This window comes from Phocoena phocoena, chromosome 6, assembly GCF_963924675.1.
Source record: "Phocoena phocoena chromosome 6, mPhoPho1.1, whole genome shotgun sequence".
In the NCBI taxonomy this organism is placed as follows: domain Eukaryota; kingdom Metazoa; phylum Chordata; class Mammalia; order Artiodactyla; family Phocoenidae; genus Phocoena; species Phocoena phocoena.
The window spans coordinates 1,061,589-1,082,940 of NC_089224.1; the positions used below are offsets into that span (position 1 = coordinate 1,061,589).

General features: G+C 41.8%; 1 protein-coding gene across 5 annotated transcripts in view; it reads right to left on the reverse strand.

The window, feature by feature from the left end:
- The window catches only part of SPOCK3 (SPARC (osteonectin), cwcv and kazal like domains proteoglycan 3), a 376,452-nt gene that overhangs the window by 201,760 nt on the left and 153,340 nt on the right, over positions 1 to 21,352 (reverse strand). For 4 of the 5 annotated variants that reach the window (XM_065878631.1, XM_065878629.1, XM_065878628.1 and 1 more), the window contains one exon: positions 5,102 to 5,216. The exons of the other annotated variant lie outside the window; for it this stretch is intronic. In XM_065878631.1, the coding sequence (XP_065734703.1) occupies positions 5,102 to 5,216 (115 nt within the window). The remainder of the gene's footprint in view (positions 1 to 5,101; positions 5,217 to 21,352) is intronic. 5 annotated transcript variants of the gene reach the window in all.

Consider the following 21,352-nt stretch of genomic DNA (forward strand, 5'->3'; position numbering starts at 1 on the left):
ATTGCCCTGATGATTAGCGATGCTGAGGATCTTCTGTGTCTACTGACCATTCGTACGTCTTCTTTGAAAAAATGCCTAGACAGGTCCTCTGCCTATTCTTAAATCAGACTGTTTGTTTTTTGTTATCGACTTGTATGAGTTCTTCATATATTTTGGATAACAACCCCTTATCTGATATGTGGTTTGCAAATATGTCTCCCATTCGGTAGGTTGCCTTTTCATTTAGTTGATGGTTTCTTTTCCTGTGCAGAAACTTCTTAGCTTGGTGTAGTCCCATTTTCATCTGATGGGGGTGGTGACAGTGGGGAAGCTGTGCACACGTGGGGCAGGGGGCACGTGGGAAATTCTCTAACTTCTGTCCAATTTTACTGTAAACTGAAAACTGCTCTGAAAAATAAAGTCTATTAAAAAAATGGTGTTGCAAACAGTCTATATTCTAACCAAAGAGATTCATGGAGATACTCCATGAGTTACATAAACATCTGTCCAAAAACACAAAGTCCATTTATTATAAAAAAGGTAGACATGATTTCAAATCTTAAATCTGCCCTATTCCTCTCCCTCTCTCTCTGTCTATACGAGTAATCTCAGGCAGAATACCCAGAATCTCTGAGCTTCAGCTTTTGTTTCTGTATAATGGGCGCAATAATCTTTGGTATAAAACACTAGGGTTGTTGTAAAAACCAAATCAATTTAAGGCACTTAGTGAAGAGCTTTGCACACGTTAAGGTTGAAATAAATGTTGGATTTCACTCTCCCTAAGAACAATATCAATGCCTTCATGTACCATAGAGGGTCATTACTTCAAAATAGTTATTGTAAGTTCAATTCAGTTTAAAAATTTTGCTAAACTTACGCCTTGAGATTGAATCCTCCCATCATAAATATCTCAGTAGTATAGCCATGGAAATATAAATACCATAGCCATGCATTTAATAATTACCCAAAGGAATTCGATCTTCTTTTAAATAAGGTCATTAAAACTATGAATTCCAAAAGTATATTGTTAAAATAGAGAAGCTTTAGGATTCACTCCTTTGGTATCTATTTTTGATAAGGAGCATTTTAAACTAGCTTCACCATTCTTTGATTTAATGCCTTCTTAGGAGGCCAAAAGCATTTTCTTATTGATTTTATTTTCAATCTTTGGCGTAAATGAAGCCGAAATTAACAGGGCTGGTTCTGTCCTGTAACAGCTTCTTCAACCTTGCTCCTTGCTTATTTTGCCAAACCGTTTTTTTTTTTTTTTTTTTTAAATACCAGCAGCATCGATTGAAGCCCAAAACACTGATCTAGAAATAGTGCTAATCACCAGCAGCTGTACAGGCAGCAAAGGAGCAAAAGCCCTGGGCTCTGCTCACAATATGCAAACCCTGGACCCCTGTTCACAACACACAAACACTAGGGAACAAAACCCGTAGCTACCTGCATACTGGGAGCTCTTCCCCGGAGTAACAATGTGAAACGGGATCAGAGCCATACCTGGGAAGCCAGCACACACTTCATATCAAACCCCCTGCACAACTGGCTATGCTGCCATCGTGGAAAGCGTGCTGCAGTCCATGTGCTTTCTCACTGTTCATAAAACTATTTGGTTTCACAGTGATGGAAATGGAAAGAGTAACAGAAAGCTGTGCAAGAACACAGGCTTCATGCTGGTCTGAGACCAATTCTTCACAGAAAAAGCCATCAGGAGACAAACATCAAAACACATGACGTTAGGGCTTCCCTGGTGGCGCAGCGGTTGAGAGTCCGCCTGCCGATGCGGGGGACGCGGGTTCGTGCCCCGGTCCGGGAGGATCCCACATGCCGCGGAGCGGCTGGGCCCGTGAGCCATGGCCGCTGAGCCTGCGCGTCCGCAACGGGAGAGGCCAGAACAGTGAGAGGCCCGTGTACCATAAAAAACAAAACAAAAACATGACGTTAGACACCACATATGTGGAAGTTTACACAACGCTCTACGTCTGCAAAGCCAGCGTGAAGCACAGAGTGAGCTTTGGAAGCAGGCCGTTTCTCTGGTCAGAAGACAATTCATGTTATTTAAAGCACTAAGGAAGGAAATATTTACCAATTATCTTAGGTATTTGCAAATCTAAGGCGAGTACCTACCAGTTTCTTCAAACAGTTATGGACTAATCTCTCTCTCACAATTTCATATCTTCCTCACCCTTTTTTACTGGCAATAACTTATTTGTTTCAATCATTCAATACATTTACTTTAAAACATTTGTTGACTGACTTCTACACCCTTCCCAGACCACCTTCAACAAATAAGCACAGAAAACAACTTTTAGACTGGGGTTATCTAGACTAAACAATTCAATTGATCAAACTACTCATTTTTTCCTCTAAATGTTCTATAAATAACGGTATTTTAATACACTCTTCAACAAAAATATACACGAGCCAGTAAGTATGCCAGGTTCTGAGTATAAAGTGGTGAATAAGACACAAACCCACTTTCAGGAAATACCCAGTCAATTGAGGAGACGGTGTTAGATGATTCATCACCAGCATGGTGGGTGTCACAGGATGAGAAGTCCAGGGCACTATTGTAACAGGGACAAGCGTGTGCTATCTAGTTGTGGGGGGCGGGGGAGCTCAGGAAGAACTCTTTGGAATAAGGCAAGGATTCATTCTTCTCTTACATGAGATCGAGGAAAGAAACAATAAGTTGTTCCTATAATGAAAAACAGTCGGAATTTCTAACCTAAGCAATGTAAATGGCCGAAATTGATTACTTAAGCTCCTTTTCTGTTTCCATGCCTCACCCCCCAAAACACACACAATCCCCCAACGTAAGTAAGCTCTACATTACTTACATTAGTCGATTATTTACATTACTGATCACACTGCACGGTTGCCCTCCTTCCCTAAGTGCTGTATAAGCATTCCCTATGTGCCGACATCCTCAAAGCACGTCAAATATTAAGTTCATTTCTTCGGAAACTAGTTTTTTATTTATTGAATATAGTGTGTACTGAGTGCAATTTTTAAAGTCTCTATCGGAAACAGAAGTGGACTGAACACTATTTACAAAAACACTCCGGTGCCCACCTCCTCCAAGCTCAGCCCTCACGCAGCCCAGGCAGAGCTGGCCGTGGTCCTGCTTCAGGCCGCTTCACCTGCCTACACTCAAATTTAGCTCTTGGCCTCGGAGAGTCTTTACCAGGTTAAGGAAGTTTCCTTTTGTCTGTAGTTAAGTCTGTTTACAGTAAGTCAGAGAAGCAGTGAGATGCACATGGGCGAAAGGCACTGACACAGGTGTCAATAAACAGGAGTGGATGCTCTGAAGCTCCCTGGCTCTGTGACATCAGTTACTTCAGCGTCTCCCAGCTCATTGGTCAGCGGTCGTCAGGAGACCACCTCTGCCCCAGACATGCTATTAACTGGGAAGTCTTCACTTGCTCTCCTCCTAGGGGTTCGGGGAGCTGGGGTGAGATGGCAAAAGAGCCTTTCCCAAGGTGTTAAATGTGGGTGCATGGAAACCTCCCCGGGGTCTCGGAAACATGTAATGAAACAGTTTTGCTTTTCTATGAAATGAAGCGATGAACCCTCTACAACTTAGGGATTCATTTCCACACCATCCTCCTGACTTCTCAAGTAGAGATCGCCTCTCCCACACCCCTACATGTATGTTTACATACTAATATTTCAAGTGTTTGAGGACTAATTAATAGGAGCTCCAAGAAATTCAGAAACGGTTTGGAATTCTAAGGAAATACGGAGAAAAGTAAACTTCTGGCCCAAAGTGTTGCTGTCCTCCTATAAAACTGACAGAGAGGTCATGGTTGCCTGGGGGTAAATACCTGATAAATGCTTCACCCCCCTGTAACTCCCCCGCACCCAGAGTGGCTGATTTCAGGAAATGTTCTTTCCTGGGAGGCTCCTACACTTCCCGGCCCCATGCTGTGCTTCTCTTCCCCCCATCCCTCTATTACTTCCACAAGGAAGTTACTGATATGACACGATTCTTTGTCCCAAGTAAACTCATTCCCAAAACTCTTACCTGGGCTACACTGACCTGCCCCTGTATTTGGGTTCAGCCATCACCGCCTGGGCAAGGGGAATGAAGACCCCCGCTAATCTACTCAGCACGGAATAAGGGGCTTAATGTGTAAGTGCTTTCCTGTAAATAAGGAACATCAAAGAAACTTAAATGCTGGCTGTTTCCTAGAACTGCTACTTACGTTATCACTCTCTGATGTTCTCATTGTGGGTCGGCTGGTGTGTTTGACTAACACAATTTAGATGTCACTACACTAAAGTCAGAAACCAATTTGTCTCTGAACACCCCTGAAATAGCGAAATTCTCTTGCTCATTTGATGTAAAAACAAAACATGAATCACAGCCACTGTCACAGAAGAGAGTGTTCTCGTAAAGAGAGCTCCTTTTAGAGTAACACACCTGCCGCTTCGGTCAGCTACCCCGTGATTGCACTTTGTGGGTTGTGCCATGTTCCCATCCTGACTCGGCACCAAAGTCTACATCCTGTTTCTAAATTACTGGCACCTCTCCACATGCAACCTACCCGACAGAAGCAGGGCTGATCTTGACCTAAGATATTTAAACACTCTCTTCTCCTCTTGGGATTTTGTGTCAGCCTTCAGGGAACAGACCCCAGGGCTTCAGCAGTACCACTGCTTCCTTGAAGACCCAGACCTCTATTTGTGACTTTTCATCTTTTATTTTTAATAAACATCAATCATTCACTCTTTTGTCCTATTAACTTTGTTCCTAACTCTCCCCTGAGGGATATAGGACTTTTTGGGTTGGCATATGCAGAAATACTTAGAAGATACCCCAAACTGTACTTTCCTTAAACTTGAAAGAAGTATAAGTATGCAGATATAGCCCTCTAATGCAATCTTCACAAAACCCTCTTTTTCTAACAGTATATGCCTAAATTCTATAATCTAGAGTAATTCTGACTGATAACAATGTTTAACCCAAGTGAATCGTGATTGTATTAGCCAAGGTTTTACAACTGTCTCAATAAACTCTGGATAAAAGCTTAGCAGATGTTGCCAAACATTTATACTCTGCAGTAACTCCTGGTACAAAACCATTCAGTCAGTGGGACTGAGTTTACGAGGTTACCTGTGTGTGAGCCTCCGGTGACCAACGCAGACTGCGGTCTGAGAACCTTGAATAACGCACACTTCGTGGCGACTACATTTCAGCCTCAAGCACGGGTCTTTAGTTGGGTCTAGAGCTAAAAAAAAAAAAAGAAAGAGATCGCACAGAAAACGTTAAAGTAAGTTTCTGTACAATGGAGGTTCTAATCTCATCAAACACAATTTGATCAGGGAATTTACAGAGCGTTCAGCTGTGTATTTTGTTCACGTTTTTCCTCTATTAAGAGGTACTTTTGCTTCCACTCACGTAACAACACAGAGTCAACAGAGATTTGTAGTTTAGTCTCATCCATTCTGTTCAGAAGCTGAAATGCACAAACCCCTGTAATCAGACTATGTGTGATCAAAACAGAAACTTTACGACCAAAACTCTCTGTAGTTGCTACTGCCTTCTAAGCATTCAAGGTGGAGAAATGAAGGCAGGGTGTGTTGCTGCAATATTTGTATCGGTGAAGAATTATAAATTATACTTCTGCTTTTCCCGGATGGATGCAGGTGGGTAGAAAAAAAGGCTGAAACCCAAAAGGGTGTCAGTCGACATTAGAGCCTTGGGATCTCCAAGAAAAGTCTACAGCTGTATGCGGGGCTGCCTGAGGGCATCATGGTAGGAAATGAGATGTATTTTCATTTTTAAACTGTTTGTGCCTGACATCTGAACTACTGTATCTCCAGAAAAAAACCTCTATCTCGGTGGCTACCAACACAAAACTGTGTAATTTGCTGCTGTGGTTTTTTTTAATATCGGTTTTACTGCAATATAACTCACATACTATATGATTTATTCTTTTAAAGTTTAAATTTTGGTTAAGATTTGGTTTACTATATGATACATTCTTTTAAATTTTAAAATCTGCAGCATAGTCAAGACCCATACCCCTGTGTTGGAACCCCACAAACGGGAAGATAATCAAAATCGCAGAGGTTCTCCCTAAGGAGCAAGGGATCGGAGCCCCTCAAAGGGCTCCCTAGCCCAGGGGTCGTCATTCAACTCAGCATCAAAAAACAAACAACCCAATTAAAAGTTGGGCAGAAGACCTGAACAGACATTTTCCAAAGAAGACATACAGATGTCAACAGGCACATGAAAAGATGCTCGGCATCAATAATCATGAGGGAAGCGTAAACCAAAACCACAATGAGATATCACCTCACCCCTGTCAGAATGGCTGTTATCCAAAACACAATAAAAAAACAAGTACTGGTAGAGCATGTAGAGAAAAGGGAACCCTTGTGCCCTGTTGGTGGGAATGTAAAGTGGTGCAGCCACTGTGGAAAACAGTATGGAGGTTTCTCAAAAAACTAAAAATGGAACTACCGTATGATCCAGCAATCCCACTCCTGGGTATTTATCCAAAGAAAACAAAAACACACATTTGAATAGATCTATGCCACCCTATGTTCACTGCAGCAGTATTTACAATAGCCAACACGTGGAAGCAACCTAAGTGTCCACTGACAGATGAGTGGATAAAGAAGATGTGGTACATATATATAATGGAATATTACTCAGCCATAAAAAAGAATGAAATAATGCCATTTGCAGCAACATGGATGGACCTCGAGGGCTATTATGCTCAGTGAGATAAGTCAGATGGAGAAAGACAAATACTGTATGATTACACTTATACGTGGAATCTAAAAAACAAAACGAACAAACATAAGAAAACAGAAATAGGCTTATAGATACAGAGAATAAGCTGGTGGTTGCCAGAGGGGAAGGGGTGTGGGGGGATGAGTGGAGAACATGAAATGAGGTACGCACCTCTAGTTACAAAGTTAATAAGGCACAGGATGTAAGGAACCTTATAGGGAATAGACTCGACAGTATCGTAATAACTTTGTACAGTGACATATGGTAACTAGACTTACTGAGGTGCTCATTTTATAATGTACAGAAATACTGAAAAACTATGTTGTACACCTGAAAAGAATATAATATTTTAAGTCAATTATATTTTAATAAAAATTAATTCAATGGTTTTTCAGTATTTGTAAAACTATTAATCAATTTTAGAATAGTATTATCACCTCAAAAAAATAGCCATACCCTTTAGTTATCACACTTATTCTCCCAACCTATGACAACCACCTACAGTGGGCACTCGCTAATCGATTTTCTGTCTCTATAGATTTCATACAAATGGAATCATATAATATGTGGTCTTTTCTGAGTGGTTTCCTTCATTTAGAACAATGTTTTCAAGGTCCAACCATGTTATAGCTGCATCCTTACTTCATTCTTTTATGTTGCGGAATAATATCCCATTGCATGGCTATTCTACATTTACTTGTCCATTCACTGGTTGACAGGCATTGTGTCGTTGACACCTTTTCTCTAGTTTAAATAATACAGCTATTGGTGATGCTTAGTGATATTTTGTTGTGATTTATTATGGGGGGGAGGCCAGAGAGGGAGTTGGTATAGATAAGGAAAAGGCTGAGTGTCCTGTTTGGGTACAGGTCAAAGTTGAGAGAGAGAATCCATGAAACACAGCAAGCTGAAAATAAAATTCCAGTGCATGTAAAAGAATAAAGCCAGGGTGACCAGAAGAATGTGCATTTGGAATCTTAAAAAGTATCTGGGAGGACCCTGGGCTTTTCACCGGACATGAAACGTAGATTTGAGCCAGTCTTTTGTAGGCAAACGTAGGTAAACTAGAGCTAATACATGGTGTATGAATCGAACTTAGTTTTACGAATATGTTAAATCTTAGGCATATTTAGTCAATAACCTAAATAAATGGGTTCATTTTGACAATCAATGAATCCAATAAAATATGTATATAAAGATACATGTGTGTATATATATTGCATATAGACAGATATAGATAGATACGTATTTTCTTCCTTTAAAAATACAAACTATAGGGCTTCCCTGGTGGCGCAATGGTTAAGAATCCTCCTGCCAGTGCAGGGGAAGCGGGTTCGAGCCCTGGTCCGGGAAGATCCCACATGCCGCGGAGCCACTGAACCTGTGCATCACAACTACTGAGCCTGCGCTCTACAGCCCGTGAGCCACAACTACTGAAGCCCATGCGCTTGGAGCCCGAGCTCCGCAACAAGAGAAGCCACCACAATGAGAAGCCCCTGCACCGCAACGAAGACCCAACGCACCCAAAAATAAATAAGTAAAATAAATTTATTTAAAAAAAAATACAAAGTGTATCTGTGTAAAACTTTTATTTGAGATTTCAAACAAACATGAAGTTTAAAATAAAGAACATGAACACATATATTGATAAAATATTCCCTAACAGACATAGCATGATGTTGGGTTGGCCAAAAAGATCTTACGGAAAAACCCAAATGAACTTTTTGGGCAATCCAATAAAATGGTCAAGACATTAAACCCATGTATTTGCAACACAAATCTCCCATTTCCTCCAGTCTAAGCTAAACACTTTCTGATAAGCAATGATTAGCTCAACTATATTTACTCTTAATTTCTAAGTAGTATCAAAAATTAAGATAAACTATATTATTTTATTCCCTATAAAACATTAAGCATTCTTTGTTCAGTATGAAAATGCAAATTTCTGGGACATTCTCATTATACCGTCAGTTTAAACTGCCACTAATTAAAGAACTATTATACCTTGGAATCACACGATTTCTTGTTGGACAACATAAAAGAAAAACATACAATAACTTAGTACACATTAAAAATGTCTTGAGCTATTTCTAGTCCTCAGTCTATTTTGATTTTTAATTAATATGACTTTTAAATATTGATTAAAATTAAAGAATTCTGTCTAACAACTAAACAATGACATTGCACCTACAACTGTGCCTTGTACACGTACATGTCATATACTCATTGTTGATATAGTTAATCTAGGACATCATTCTAAAAAAGGAGTGTTTCCACTCTGAAATAAAACACTATACAGTACATATAAAACTATCACGGTTAATCTAATCTAACTGTACTTTGAATGAAGACTATTAATAGTTATAGTTAGTTCTTTCTTTCAGTTTTCTTTACCTTATACAGCCCACATTAGGTAATTTTCAAAAGTTCCATGACCCTCTCATGTTATATCTATTTAATACGACAGATCAGAACTCAAAAATTGATGTAGAGTGAGAAGGAAATTATCAGAATACAGCACGTGAAAAAGAATTTAATGCAAGTCTGGCATAAAACTTTACATAAATGATCAAATAAAAGAGCAGGAGCCTTTGTCAAGAGATGGAAAATATAACAGAAAGTGAACATGAGGAAGCCCGTACGGAGAATCTGCAACAAGAAGACGACACTTTCTGTGCATGTGATTTTAACCATCTGTACTTTTGAGTAGAACTCACATTGTTGGCAGCTTACAACTATAAAACATCACAGGCTATAAATACAGATGCCTGAGATTTTATTCTTGAAATCACAACAATGACACAACCATTTTCCTCTTGGCTGAAGCCCATGGATCACAACCAATCCTGTATCTTAGAGGCTGGATAAAACCATCTCCGCCCCCTGGCTGCGCTCCGTTCTTTCCGTCTTTTTCAAATTACCTAATCCTATTCTATCCTGCATTAGTGTTTTTAACTTTCTCTCAATCACCCAGTAAAGCCACACCTAGGAAGATTTCAGCTAGTGCATTCAATTCACTTGGTTATGTTCTTTTCTTCATCTACTAATCTAATAATAATCATCTAATAATTCAAAAATCTTTCTCATTGATATGAACTAACCTGAGGACTTAACTGATATTTTTTTTCTCCTTTTATTACTGAAGTATAGTTGATTTATATAAGTTACAAGTGTACAACATTTGATTGTTACAAGTGTACGACAAGTGATTCACGATTTTTAAAGGTTACTCTCCATGTATAATTATCATAAAATACTGGCTATATTCCCTGTGTTGTACAATATATACTTGTAACTTATTTTATACCTAATAGCTTGTACCTCTTACTCCCCTGCCCACTAGTAACGACTAGTTTGTTCTCTGTATCCGTGAGTCTGTCTCTTTTTTGTTATATTAACCAGTTGGTGGTATTTTTTAGATTCCACATATACGTCTTTCTTTGTCTGACTTACCCATGTTACTGCAAATAGCAAACTTTCGTTCTTTTCATTGTGCTCCTGAAGTGGATTATTGCATTTCAGCACACATGACACCACATACCCTACGTGCTCCCCACAGACTCAACCCTTTTACTGGAAGAGAGACGAGTAAATAGGTAAGTAGAATACACTGTTGGGTGTAAATTATATACGTGTGTGTGTGTGTGTATTTAGCTTTGTGGTAACAAACACACACACACGCAGATGAAGGGATTATATAATGGTGAGAGGATTCCCTATTCAGGGAGTGACAGACAGTTCAGGATCAGTGAAATGCAAATGTGGGCGATACCAGCAAGTAGTGTGGGAAAACACTGGAGAGATAGATGGAAGCTTCTGACCCACTGGAGTTTCACCTTGTCAGTAATGCTACATCGTTGAGGGATATTGAGTTGGGGAGTGGTGTAATGAGGTTTGTCACACGCAAGAATCTGGAGATGCTCTGAAGAATACGTGATCAACAGGGAAACTAACAAAATGTCCAGGAGAGAAGGGATAAGGAAGATGGGCACCACAGGGCAGGGCAGAAATGGTTTCAGGGGCCCAGGCAACGCCTGGTTTGAACAGGTGTGTGGAGGCAGCAACCTGAACCCACTGAAGAAACTTTCTGATTCTCCCTTCCACTACGTACACTTTGTCCAACATTAATATTGCCGTAACTGCTTTTCTTCTTCTGATTTGTAGCTTCCTGGTGAACTTTTCCTCCGATCCCTTTATTTTTCAATTGTTAATTTTTACATTTTAAAGGCAGCTTTCGAAACCCTTAGGTGGATTTAGAAGCCCAACCTAAGACAATTTATCTCTTTTTCTTTTACCTATTGTAATTTTTTTACTATAATTGGACTCTATCATGTTATTTTGTGCTACCTATTTTGCAGTGTTCTTTTTCCTTTGCTTTTCTTTCCCCTTTCCTGCCTCATAGTGTATTGGTTGTATTTTATTCATTTAGCACCTCTGTCCTTCCTGCTAGTTTGGAAATTATGACATCTCTTTAGCTGTTTACATGCACAGCTGGTGTAACTGATAAGAATACCCATATAGTACGTAGTTCGTCCTCCATCTGAAGGGAACTAGGACCTTTGAACACATCAGCATCAAATCTCTGAAATTCAGTTTCCTCACCATTTTCTTTTTTTTTTTTTTTTAAAGATGATATTGGGGGTAGGAGTTTATTAACTAATTTATTTATTTTTGTCTGTGTTGGGTCTTCGTTTCTGTGCGAAGGTTTTCTCTAGTTGTGGCAAGCGGGGGCCACTCTTCATCGCGGTGCGCGGGCCTCTCACTGCCACGGCCTCTCTTGTTGCGGAGCACAGGCTCCAGATGCGCAGGCTCAGGAGTTATGGCTCACGGGACTAGTTGCTCCACAGCATGTGGGATCCTCCCAGACCAGGGCTCGAACCCATGTCCCCCGCATTAGCAGGCAGATTCTCAACCAACGCGCCACCAAGGAAGCCCCCCCATTTTCTATTAGTTAGACCACACGTTACCACCCCACCCCTGCAAATTAGTCATTTTTTCTATTATTATTATTTTTACTGACATAGCCCATCTAAAATTATTAACTCTACCAATTTATGCCCATCATTGCTTCCTGCAGTTCACTCTTCCTTTTGGGTTTTCTTGTATGATTTCCTTCTATCTGTTGAAGCACATCCTTTTGTGATTGTTTCAACAAGCACAATTTGTGCTCTGCCTTCGATATTTATTTATTTTTCGGAATGTATCTTTTCCAACCCCTCTTAAAGGGTAATTTAGCTGTGCCTGGAACTTTATTTGATAATTATTTTTTCTTTACCACAATGAAGATATTAGTTCATGTTCTTTTGCCATCAGATGCCGCTAACTAGTATGTCTGCTTGCCGTCCGTGTAGGCAATCATTCTTTACCTCCTGAATATTATAATATTTTGTTATCATCAAAATTTTGTGCTTTGGAATGTTTATCTCCAGCTAGTCTAGAGAACATCTAAGCAAATGCACCCTTCTGAATTTCAATTGGTAACATCAAGCATATTTAGGTGATAAGAGAGCTCTTTAGCAGTTGGAATAAAACCAAGACTCAGTTGGATATTCGTCATGATTTAAGAGCAAGTGAACTGTGCCACTGAGAGTTGGGTTTAAATTTTGGAAAAATGTCAACATCACTAAATAGTAAAATCAACATACATATCAGCATTCACTCGGAACCTGTCTCTTTAAGCTTAACTGGGTGCTTTTACAAAAAATGAAGTAACCTGCAACCCCAAAATGAGATTAAAAACCTTCCTCATGCTTCAAGAACGAAGCATCCAATATGCTTTTGTTGCTCTTCTAACAATAGTTCACTTCACTATAACTCTACGCTGTGAAACTAAAGGAAGAAGTGGTCTTCTAGGGAATTTTTTAAACCTTGCCAGATGTTATAATGAAAGGCTGTGAGCAGCGTGGAAAACAGACTAATGCCTGAGAGTTAATTAGACTTTTGACAGCCAATTTTATGGTGTTAAATGTAGCCTCAAGTCTTCGCAGTGACTTGCTTACTTGGAAACCTTACTATCATTTCAGTTACGTAAAATCCACCCACTCTAACTTGGTGTCCCCACTACAAACACTACATATGGAGGTCTACACAATACACAGATTCAGATGCAATGGCTTGATTAATTTATTTTGTAATAAATAGATATCAAAGATAAGAGTGTTTATTTCAATAATATCCTATCTTATAAAGGTGTATTAAATGCACCTGACTACTGCATTGATCAATCAAAGTTCATGAAAACTCCAGGAGCCACAAGGCACAATCTCTTCCTAGAGTTGTTCTGCTCTAGTCAAAGACTGATGAAGATTTTCAACATGACATTCTCTTCAGTTCTTTATCATCCTTTTTCTCTGTCAATACATCATATTGACTCTTCAAGTGATAAATGCTAAGAGTGTTTCTTTTATAAAGTAGATGCATTCCAGAAAAATTGGTTACGTGTAAAACTCATTATTTTTACTGGTTTCCATTTTCAAATCTATTATTTCATATATAAAGATGATGACATCTAATCTCCATCATAAAGGTTTATATCTGGGATTTTCTTTCCAGTATCAGAGCTAAACATACCTATGATTTGGTTCACATTTACTAAAGGGCTGCCTGAAACAGAATCATAAGGAAAAGTCCCTAAAAATACAACAATAACAGCTTGTCTTATGAAATAACGTTTACCTACAGTTCCTGCTTATGTCCCCTAACTATTCTATACCCAATGTCTTCACCTATAAATGGAAGAAATTGGGCTAATTCTAAAATATAAAATAACATATTCTATAATTTTGTGCTTTAACTGACCCGGGAGCCGTGACATTAAAAAATAAGAAATAATTTAGAAAATGAGCACTGAGTTGAAAATATGTTTATGTGACTTTGCATAAATGTGTTAACTGCCTAGAACATTTGCAGATGTACAGAAAGTACTCCATTTGCCCATTCTTGTTTGTATTCTAAGGGACAGTTATTAAAGTCGTACAGAACTTCTGAAACTTGGCAGGCAGCTACAAGCACCTACCCTGAGCCACGCTCTGCCCTTGATCAGGCCCCTGACTCTAAGCTCACTGCTTCCCGAAGTAAATTCTACTCTTCCGTTTTTGCCTATTTAAAAGGAAAAATGATACTGTCCACATGCATTCTTTCTGAAAGGACAAGGAAGCTAAGCCCTAAGAGACACAGTCAGGGCTTCTAAGCACCTACACGCTTCGTCCTGAAACAGGCAAACATCTGATGCTGAGGGGCAGAGCAAACGGGAGGAACTGACCCAGGAACCCACGGCTCCTCCCAGATGTGGGATGCAGACCTCGCTGGAGAAAGCGACCACCCACTGGGTGCCTGAGCATATGGCTGACAGGACGGAGCTGGGCCACAGTCTCTGGAGAGCAGGCAACACCGTCCCACTGCCTGCATGGCTGGTATGGGTGCACCCAGGCTGGAGGGAGGGACTGCAGCTGGGGGGCACCAGGAAGCCTCCACCCACGTGCGGCTCGGCTGGCGCTGACAGGAGTGTGCTCGTGGGGACCCTGAGTATCGGGCATCCATTCTCCAGTGCAAGACCTGGGGTGTGAGGCGTCCCCTGAGCCTGGGATGTGCAAGCCTGCCATGGGATGCAGCCCTGCCTGTCTCCATCATGTACCCCTGCCAAGACATAAGAAGAAACCAGAGAGAAAAGCCCCCCCGCTATGCAACGCCCTTGTAGCCCCTCTACTGACAAAGCTGAACTTTGTGTTGGCTACAAAGGCCATGTGCTCCCGGATCCAGCTCCACGGCTGCAGAGAAAGGTGGGTTGAGAGATGACAGGACATAAACTGACGCCCTGCATGACCTCTCCGGAACGTACTTCAGCGCTTTGTTATATAGTTAAACCACACTACGTCTATGAATTCAGCCAAGATAATTTTTTTGCATGTTCACAAGAAGACTATTACAAAAATGTTTGTGGCATCCACAGTTATAAGAAAGAACTCAAATACCCATCAGCGGAGGAGTGAATCAACAAATTGCTGTCACGCAGACAGAATACTACCCAACAATAAAACAGACCCCAAAAAACCCCGGAACGTGCAAAAATGTTGGCGGAGTCTCAAAAACATTATACCGAACAAAAAATAGTAGACGAGATATACACACAGTGTAGTTCCATGTACATCAAATTCTAGAGCAAGCTAAACTAAATTAAATGAAAGAAGTCTGAACAGTTCGGAGCAGGGATGGCTTGGGTCAGGCCAGGACGGGGGAAGGGGCCGGGGGGTGGGAGAGAGGGCAGATTAGACAGTGTGAGGAAGGTTTGCTCTCTAATTCTACTTCGACTGAGGTGGTATTAATTCAATGATCTGCATCCACGAAAATGGATCAAACCGTATATTTTAATTTATTTCACTTTATTTTATGTAAATCATACAACAATAAAAATGAGGACAGCCTCATTTCCTCCTTTTTACGAGGCTTTCAAAAGAAAAATCTCCTTTCTCCAAGATAATACTTAAGGCCTTCTCCATGAACTACCTCAGCCCAGCAGAGGACACAATCAAAAATCAAAGATGACACATTTCACCTGAAACTTAGATACTGAAAATCAAGCCTTCCCCATCAGTGAAGCATGTTCTTTTATAAGGTAACTATTGTACACTAAGGACAGGTAAAGTCAATGAAAAACAAGTAATGACAGGAAAAAGAATGCAGAAGTAGATCTCACTTTCTCAAATGTGCACTTATAGGCTGTTGGTAACGTCCACAAGACTTCCACGTAACCGCTGGGATTTTAACACCTTAAATATGGAAAGAGGTTTTAAGTGCGCCCAGACCTTTAAAATTAAGACGGTTTTAGAGAACCAGTGATAATACTGGCTGAAGTAACGAATTAGTAGAAATCACAACTAAATGCTTTTTAACATAGTCATCTTCAGAACACATTTTATGAGTTAAATCTTTTAAAATGTTTGTCAAATATCCCTTCGTTCAGGTCGATGGCGCTCAAACAGCCGTGAACACAACCATAACAGACCATCCTGACAAAGCCCGACGATAATGACCCCCGGCAGGTGAGTGAGCCTCGAGGGTCTTCCTCGGCCTTCAGTTTGTCGTTTCCAGTTAATATCATCACTTACGAAAGACAGTCCTCTGCAAAGGATGGATCGGACGGTTGTTAAATGAAGATTCCATCGACTGCCACCGACTCAGCGTGATTAGATGAAATTCCAAACAACCAGCACAACGAAATCAGAGGGCAGTGCACTTTCTGATACTCACAGCCCTTTTCAGCCAGCGTATTCACCTGGTACAAATGAAAATGACCAACTGCTATGTTCTAGAGGACCGCACCCCTAGCACTGACCTACCAGCTCAATGGTTGGCCATTGTAACCACACAGGACCCTCTGGGGGCCTACGCATGTCCAGACCCCCGACCATGTCCTCTGCCTGCCTCCTGTTTGTCGAAAAGCTTTAGCCTCCTTGGCCTTCCCCGAGTTACAAAGAATAAATTTAATCAGAAAAATGAGAAATTCGAGAAAGAAAGGAAAATAGTCAAACAAGACAAAATAATACTACTTTAGCCACTGAACAAAGTCAAGGACCCTTAGTTCCTCCTCCAGGACTATAGATAATATTCTGAGCCATGGCCTTTGAGCTGTTTTGCAGACACTGAAACCTCTGCCAGGTGGGAGAAGTTAACTGCATGCTGCCCACAAGCACGTAGACCCCAGACCAGCCAGAAGCAGAAGGTTGATGATGCTGATTCCCGATGACCTCACCACAAGCCAATCAGAAGAGTGTCCACGAGCTGATCACACACCCCGTAACACCTTCCCTCACTCTGTCTTTAAAATCCCTTCCCTGAAAGCCTTCGGCGAGTCTGGGTGCTTTAAGCACTAGATGCCCTGCAATCCTTGTTTGGCGCCTGCAATAAACACTGCACTTTCCTTCACCACGACCCGACGTCAGGGGACTGGCTTTACTGCATGTGGGTGAGTGGACCCGAGTTTGGCTCGGTAACGCCACCACATCCAGCCAGTTAACATCCCTAAACACCTAAATTTAGAAATCTAAAGACACTGGAAATTTTTGTTGACTGAGGCATTTATCCAAATGTCCAAAACACTCAAAAAGTCTTCCTAGTCACTTTTTTGGGTTTGTAAATGGACAAGGCAATGGGGTCCGATCAGATCTAAACCAGAGCAGCATCCAGTCCTGGCACAAAAGCCGAGAATGACAAGATGCGGCTCCACATCAAACACACGGAATCAGCAGCGATGAACGGCTGCGTAGTTGTTAATAGTAAATATTAGAAATGTATCTTTCTCACGAGGCTATCGGGAAATAAAAGGAACAGAATGAAAACAGTACCATGTAACAGCCATCACGAAACTGAAGCATCATTTCACCACCTTCTCTGACCTTCTTGTGCTCAGTGGTTGTAACCCTGAGACTGCATCTAACTGGCCGAATGTAAGGAAAAGAGAGCAGCACGGTCACCGACTTCTTGCATTCACAGCCCCATGGTACATCCTTATTTCAGCTGAGAGGGGGACGTCCCGGGGCTTTAGGATGTCGGCCACGACGGCGACATGTGTTGTGTGTCCTAGACAAGCGACCGGACAGCTCCTGGAAACACTTGTGGACGAAGCTGGAGGGAACGTCCACTGAGTGGAGGCCCCCGACCTTCCTGCCCTGACACACAGCCGAGAGCCCCCCTGACAGGTGCTGACATGCTAAGTGGGTTCTGTTAGGGGCCAACCTCACAGAACCCGGCCTGCTGGGCAGGTGGCAGGCAGCCTGGAAGACGGAGTCCCCGCTGCCCAGCAGGAAATACTCTGTCAGGCGGTCACGTGCTAGGACTGTCAGGCAGGTGAGAAGTTTACTGAGCCTCCGGGAGAAGTGTTGGGAAGGTACTTGCCAGTTTCCAAAAAGAATAGCAGCATAAATTCAAAGTTTCTCTATAACATCCCAGTACCCACCTTTGCAGGAATATTAAAAGTGTCTTGAATACACGTTGTTTTTAATAACATTGTTTAACATCATTTTTCTCTATAAAAAATAATCATCTCCTGATTTCTCACTGCCAAAAGAAAAAGAAGGGACTTCCCTGGTGGTCCAGTGGTTAAGAGTCCACGCTTCCACTGCAGGGGACACAGGTTCGATATCTGGTCGGGGAACTAAGATACTGCATGCCTCAGGGAGTGGCGTAGAATAAATAAAATAAAATATTAAATAATAAAAGAAAAGAGGGCTTCCCTGGTGGTGCAGTGGTTGAGAGTCCACCTGCTGATGCAGGGGACACGGGTTCGTGCCCCGGTCCGGGAAGATCCCACATACCGCGGAGCGGCTGGGCCCGTGAGCCACGGCTGCTGAGCCTGCGTGTCCGGAGCCTGTGCTCCGCAACGGGAGAGGCCACAAGAGTGAGAGGCCCGCGTACCGAAAAAAAAAAATAAATAAAGAAAAGAAAAGAAAAGGAAAAAAAAATTGCTCACCTCTAAAACCCACTAAATCAAATAAAACACCAATCTAGGCACAAATAGTCCTGGCAGCATGGAGAAAAGGGAGGTGGTGAGGTGGGATGCATCCGTTTCTTAAGGCCAGAATAAAAAGGGGAAGGTACCAGTGAGGGAGGAGTTGAAAATATCTCACAATCTCTTAGATTCACTAAACCAGGTGAGTTTCCTGAGCATGTAACTGCAGAAACAGTAGGTGAATTGCATCATGTATTGAAACTGGATTAACAAAATACTATTATTTTATGCAATTCATGAAGTATAGACTGTAAGAATGTTGGAGCTTGAAAAAAATTAATCTTTAAACAAAAGGTTCAGACTTTACAAACTCACTGTTTGAAATAATAAATCAAATGATTTTTTTTTAGGGCAAGTATTTACTATTTCGAAGACAGAAAAATTAACATCTACTCATTCATTGCATTTTTATTTAACCTGTCTTAAATAATTTACTTATAAAGAAATCACCCAAATTTCATTGCTGCCATTTCTTGCCAGCTGGTCCTGGTTGGAGAAAAATGTTAGGGAAAATGATTATAGTAAAATCTGGTGATGCCCACGCATCAACCCTCTGAACGCAAATGTAAGTAAACAGTGACGGGCAAGTGGTCCCATTTCTCCCAGACGCGTTCTCAAGGTAGTCCTGAAGTTCTCATCCGGGGATGGTGACTTAGGCGAGGAAGACAGGGCAGGGAAACGTCAGAAGGCGAGTCCCACACCTGCCCTGGTCTCCCCGCGCGGTCTCCCCAGGTCAGGAGGACAAAACTGGTACCAACTAATCTGAGTCAGATTCCTGGACTCACAGCCACCGTCCTGGTAGTTACAGCAGCCACGTGGCCACAATGTTCCACAACCCTACAGAGACAGGTCAAAGACCACTACCAGGGACCCACACGGCAGCACAAAGGAAGATAATTTTGGAAGGCGTGGACGGGCCCAGGGACAACAGGACGCACAGACTTGCCTGGAAGTCTCTGAGCTTACATGATGCATAATGGACATTTTCACTGCTTAAACGATTTTGGCCCCCCATCTGTCTTAGGCTGGGGTTTACCATGTATACTCGGAAGTCAACACCTGGAGTTTATTAGCACTTAAGTTACTCATTCTACTCAATTGCCAGAATTTAATTTGATTCCTCTCTTGGAATAGGTCCTTCAATGCACAGTTAGTGTTCATTTTTCCAATCCTGCTAATTACCTTTATTAATGTTTCTCTGCTTTATTTTCCCTCGTGTCTTTTACAACTTTGATTTGAAGGCTCATCTTGACGAGAACAATCTCTCTCTCCTCTCTGTCTCCTTCCCTGCATCCCTCCATGCCTTGAGGGGCTGTTTGCATTTGGGCCTTTGAGGCTCCCAAACAAGAAATGGGATCAAAACAGGTCCAAGTTCCATCCAGAGGTCCGGCTGCTGGTATCGCTCGTCTAGTCACCGAGCTTACAGCCCAGAGAGGTTTGTCCCAACCCTGCACGTATGTCTCCCTCTGGCTCTACCCACAGCTTTACGTGAGCGTGAGCTGCCTTCAGGAAGTAGCTGTTTTCAAACATTACTCCTACTTCTTACACAGAGTTCCCTGCGAGAGCACTTTTAACCATCTCCCGGTAACGGAGCTTCTGGTCGCCTCTGTACTGGGTCAGACCTGAACCCACAGCCCACGCCGTCTGCTCTGCTGGTCCTGAGTTCAACGAGACTGTAGCTTTCCTATTTTCCCTTCTTCATAATTTACTTACCATATCATATCTTTGAGGCATAATCCACAAATTAAACTTAAAAAGTAAAGTTCACCAGAAGTTAATTAACTTGAGTTTAATCTTCATATTAATGTTAAGATAAATTCCTCTATTTTTACACTCAGACAAAAAGCATCCAATTCATAAAAAATCTGGTCTAATAATATTTTCATACTGATTGAGTCCTAGCCTGTCACAGGGTACTATATTACAGATATGAGAAAAGACAACATGAATAGAATAAATCCTACATGTATTACAGTCTGTTATGAATTGTTTTATTATATGGCTGAGCTATTTCAGTAAAGGGATATTCACATGTATTGAGGACAAAGAGAATAAATCTCCTTTATTATTCCTTATCTTCCACAAACACAAATGTTCCTTCACTTGACTAATATATTGTATTCTCTCACAGCACTGTAAGGTCCTAAACGTCACACGTTCTGTGATCAGAGTGTTGACGGACACATCCCAGTAGTAATGACGTAAGTGGCGAACGGCTCCCCTACCACAAAGCCACGCACGGTGAAGAGAACGTGTGGAGGTGGGAGAAGAGACACTTAGTTCATGAAACTAAAGCTCTGTCGTAGGAGGCCGCTCACCTCCTGTGGATGGAAGGGCAGAGTAAAGGAGATCTAGAAGCAAGGACCAAGCCCGGAGCAGAGTGTGATCGCCCGGGGATGGAACAGCAGGAAGAAAACAGGTGTGGATCGTCCACTAAAGCTCACAACGTATATAAACTCACCACAGCAGGAGCAGCTGCTGATTTACTTCAACAAATGAAGAGAGACTCTGAATGAAAAAGAGGAAGAGGCTGAAACAGTCCCAACTTACAAGCCTGAGAAACAAGAAATCAACCGCCATTAAATAAAGTCAAGATTTTAGGGCATTTTTTGAGGGGCGGGGGTGGGAGCAGGTATGTGAGGTAAACATGAAGTGTCCAATTTGTGCACATGACTTAATTATTGACTATAAAGATGCTCAATTACCAGCTGGTGTTTCAGAGGCAAAGATGCAGGTGGCGATGCTGGTGGGCACGCCAGCTGTCTGTCACTGGCAGGAAAGGAGAACTGGAGGACGGGACCCAGGGCTGGAAGTCCACCAGCCTCACAGGTTACAACACCGCTGACCTCTGGCTTCAACGTCAGTAAAGTCATGTAACTGTCCTGTGTGGTTCCTAAGGCCACACGGAACATCATGCATCCATCTCTGTGGGTGCTACATGCCCAGTCAAGGCTTGTAACTCAGTAACTCATGGCTGAGACCTAACACAGACACGAGGCGTGCTCACAGGTAAGCCCTTCTCTGCAAAGAAAGGATACAGGCGTTCTACCAAGACACACGGGTTTATTTCAACTCAGTTTTCTTAACTATCGTAGGAAACAACAACAACAGCAACATAA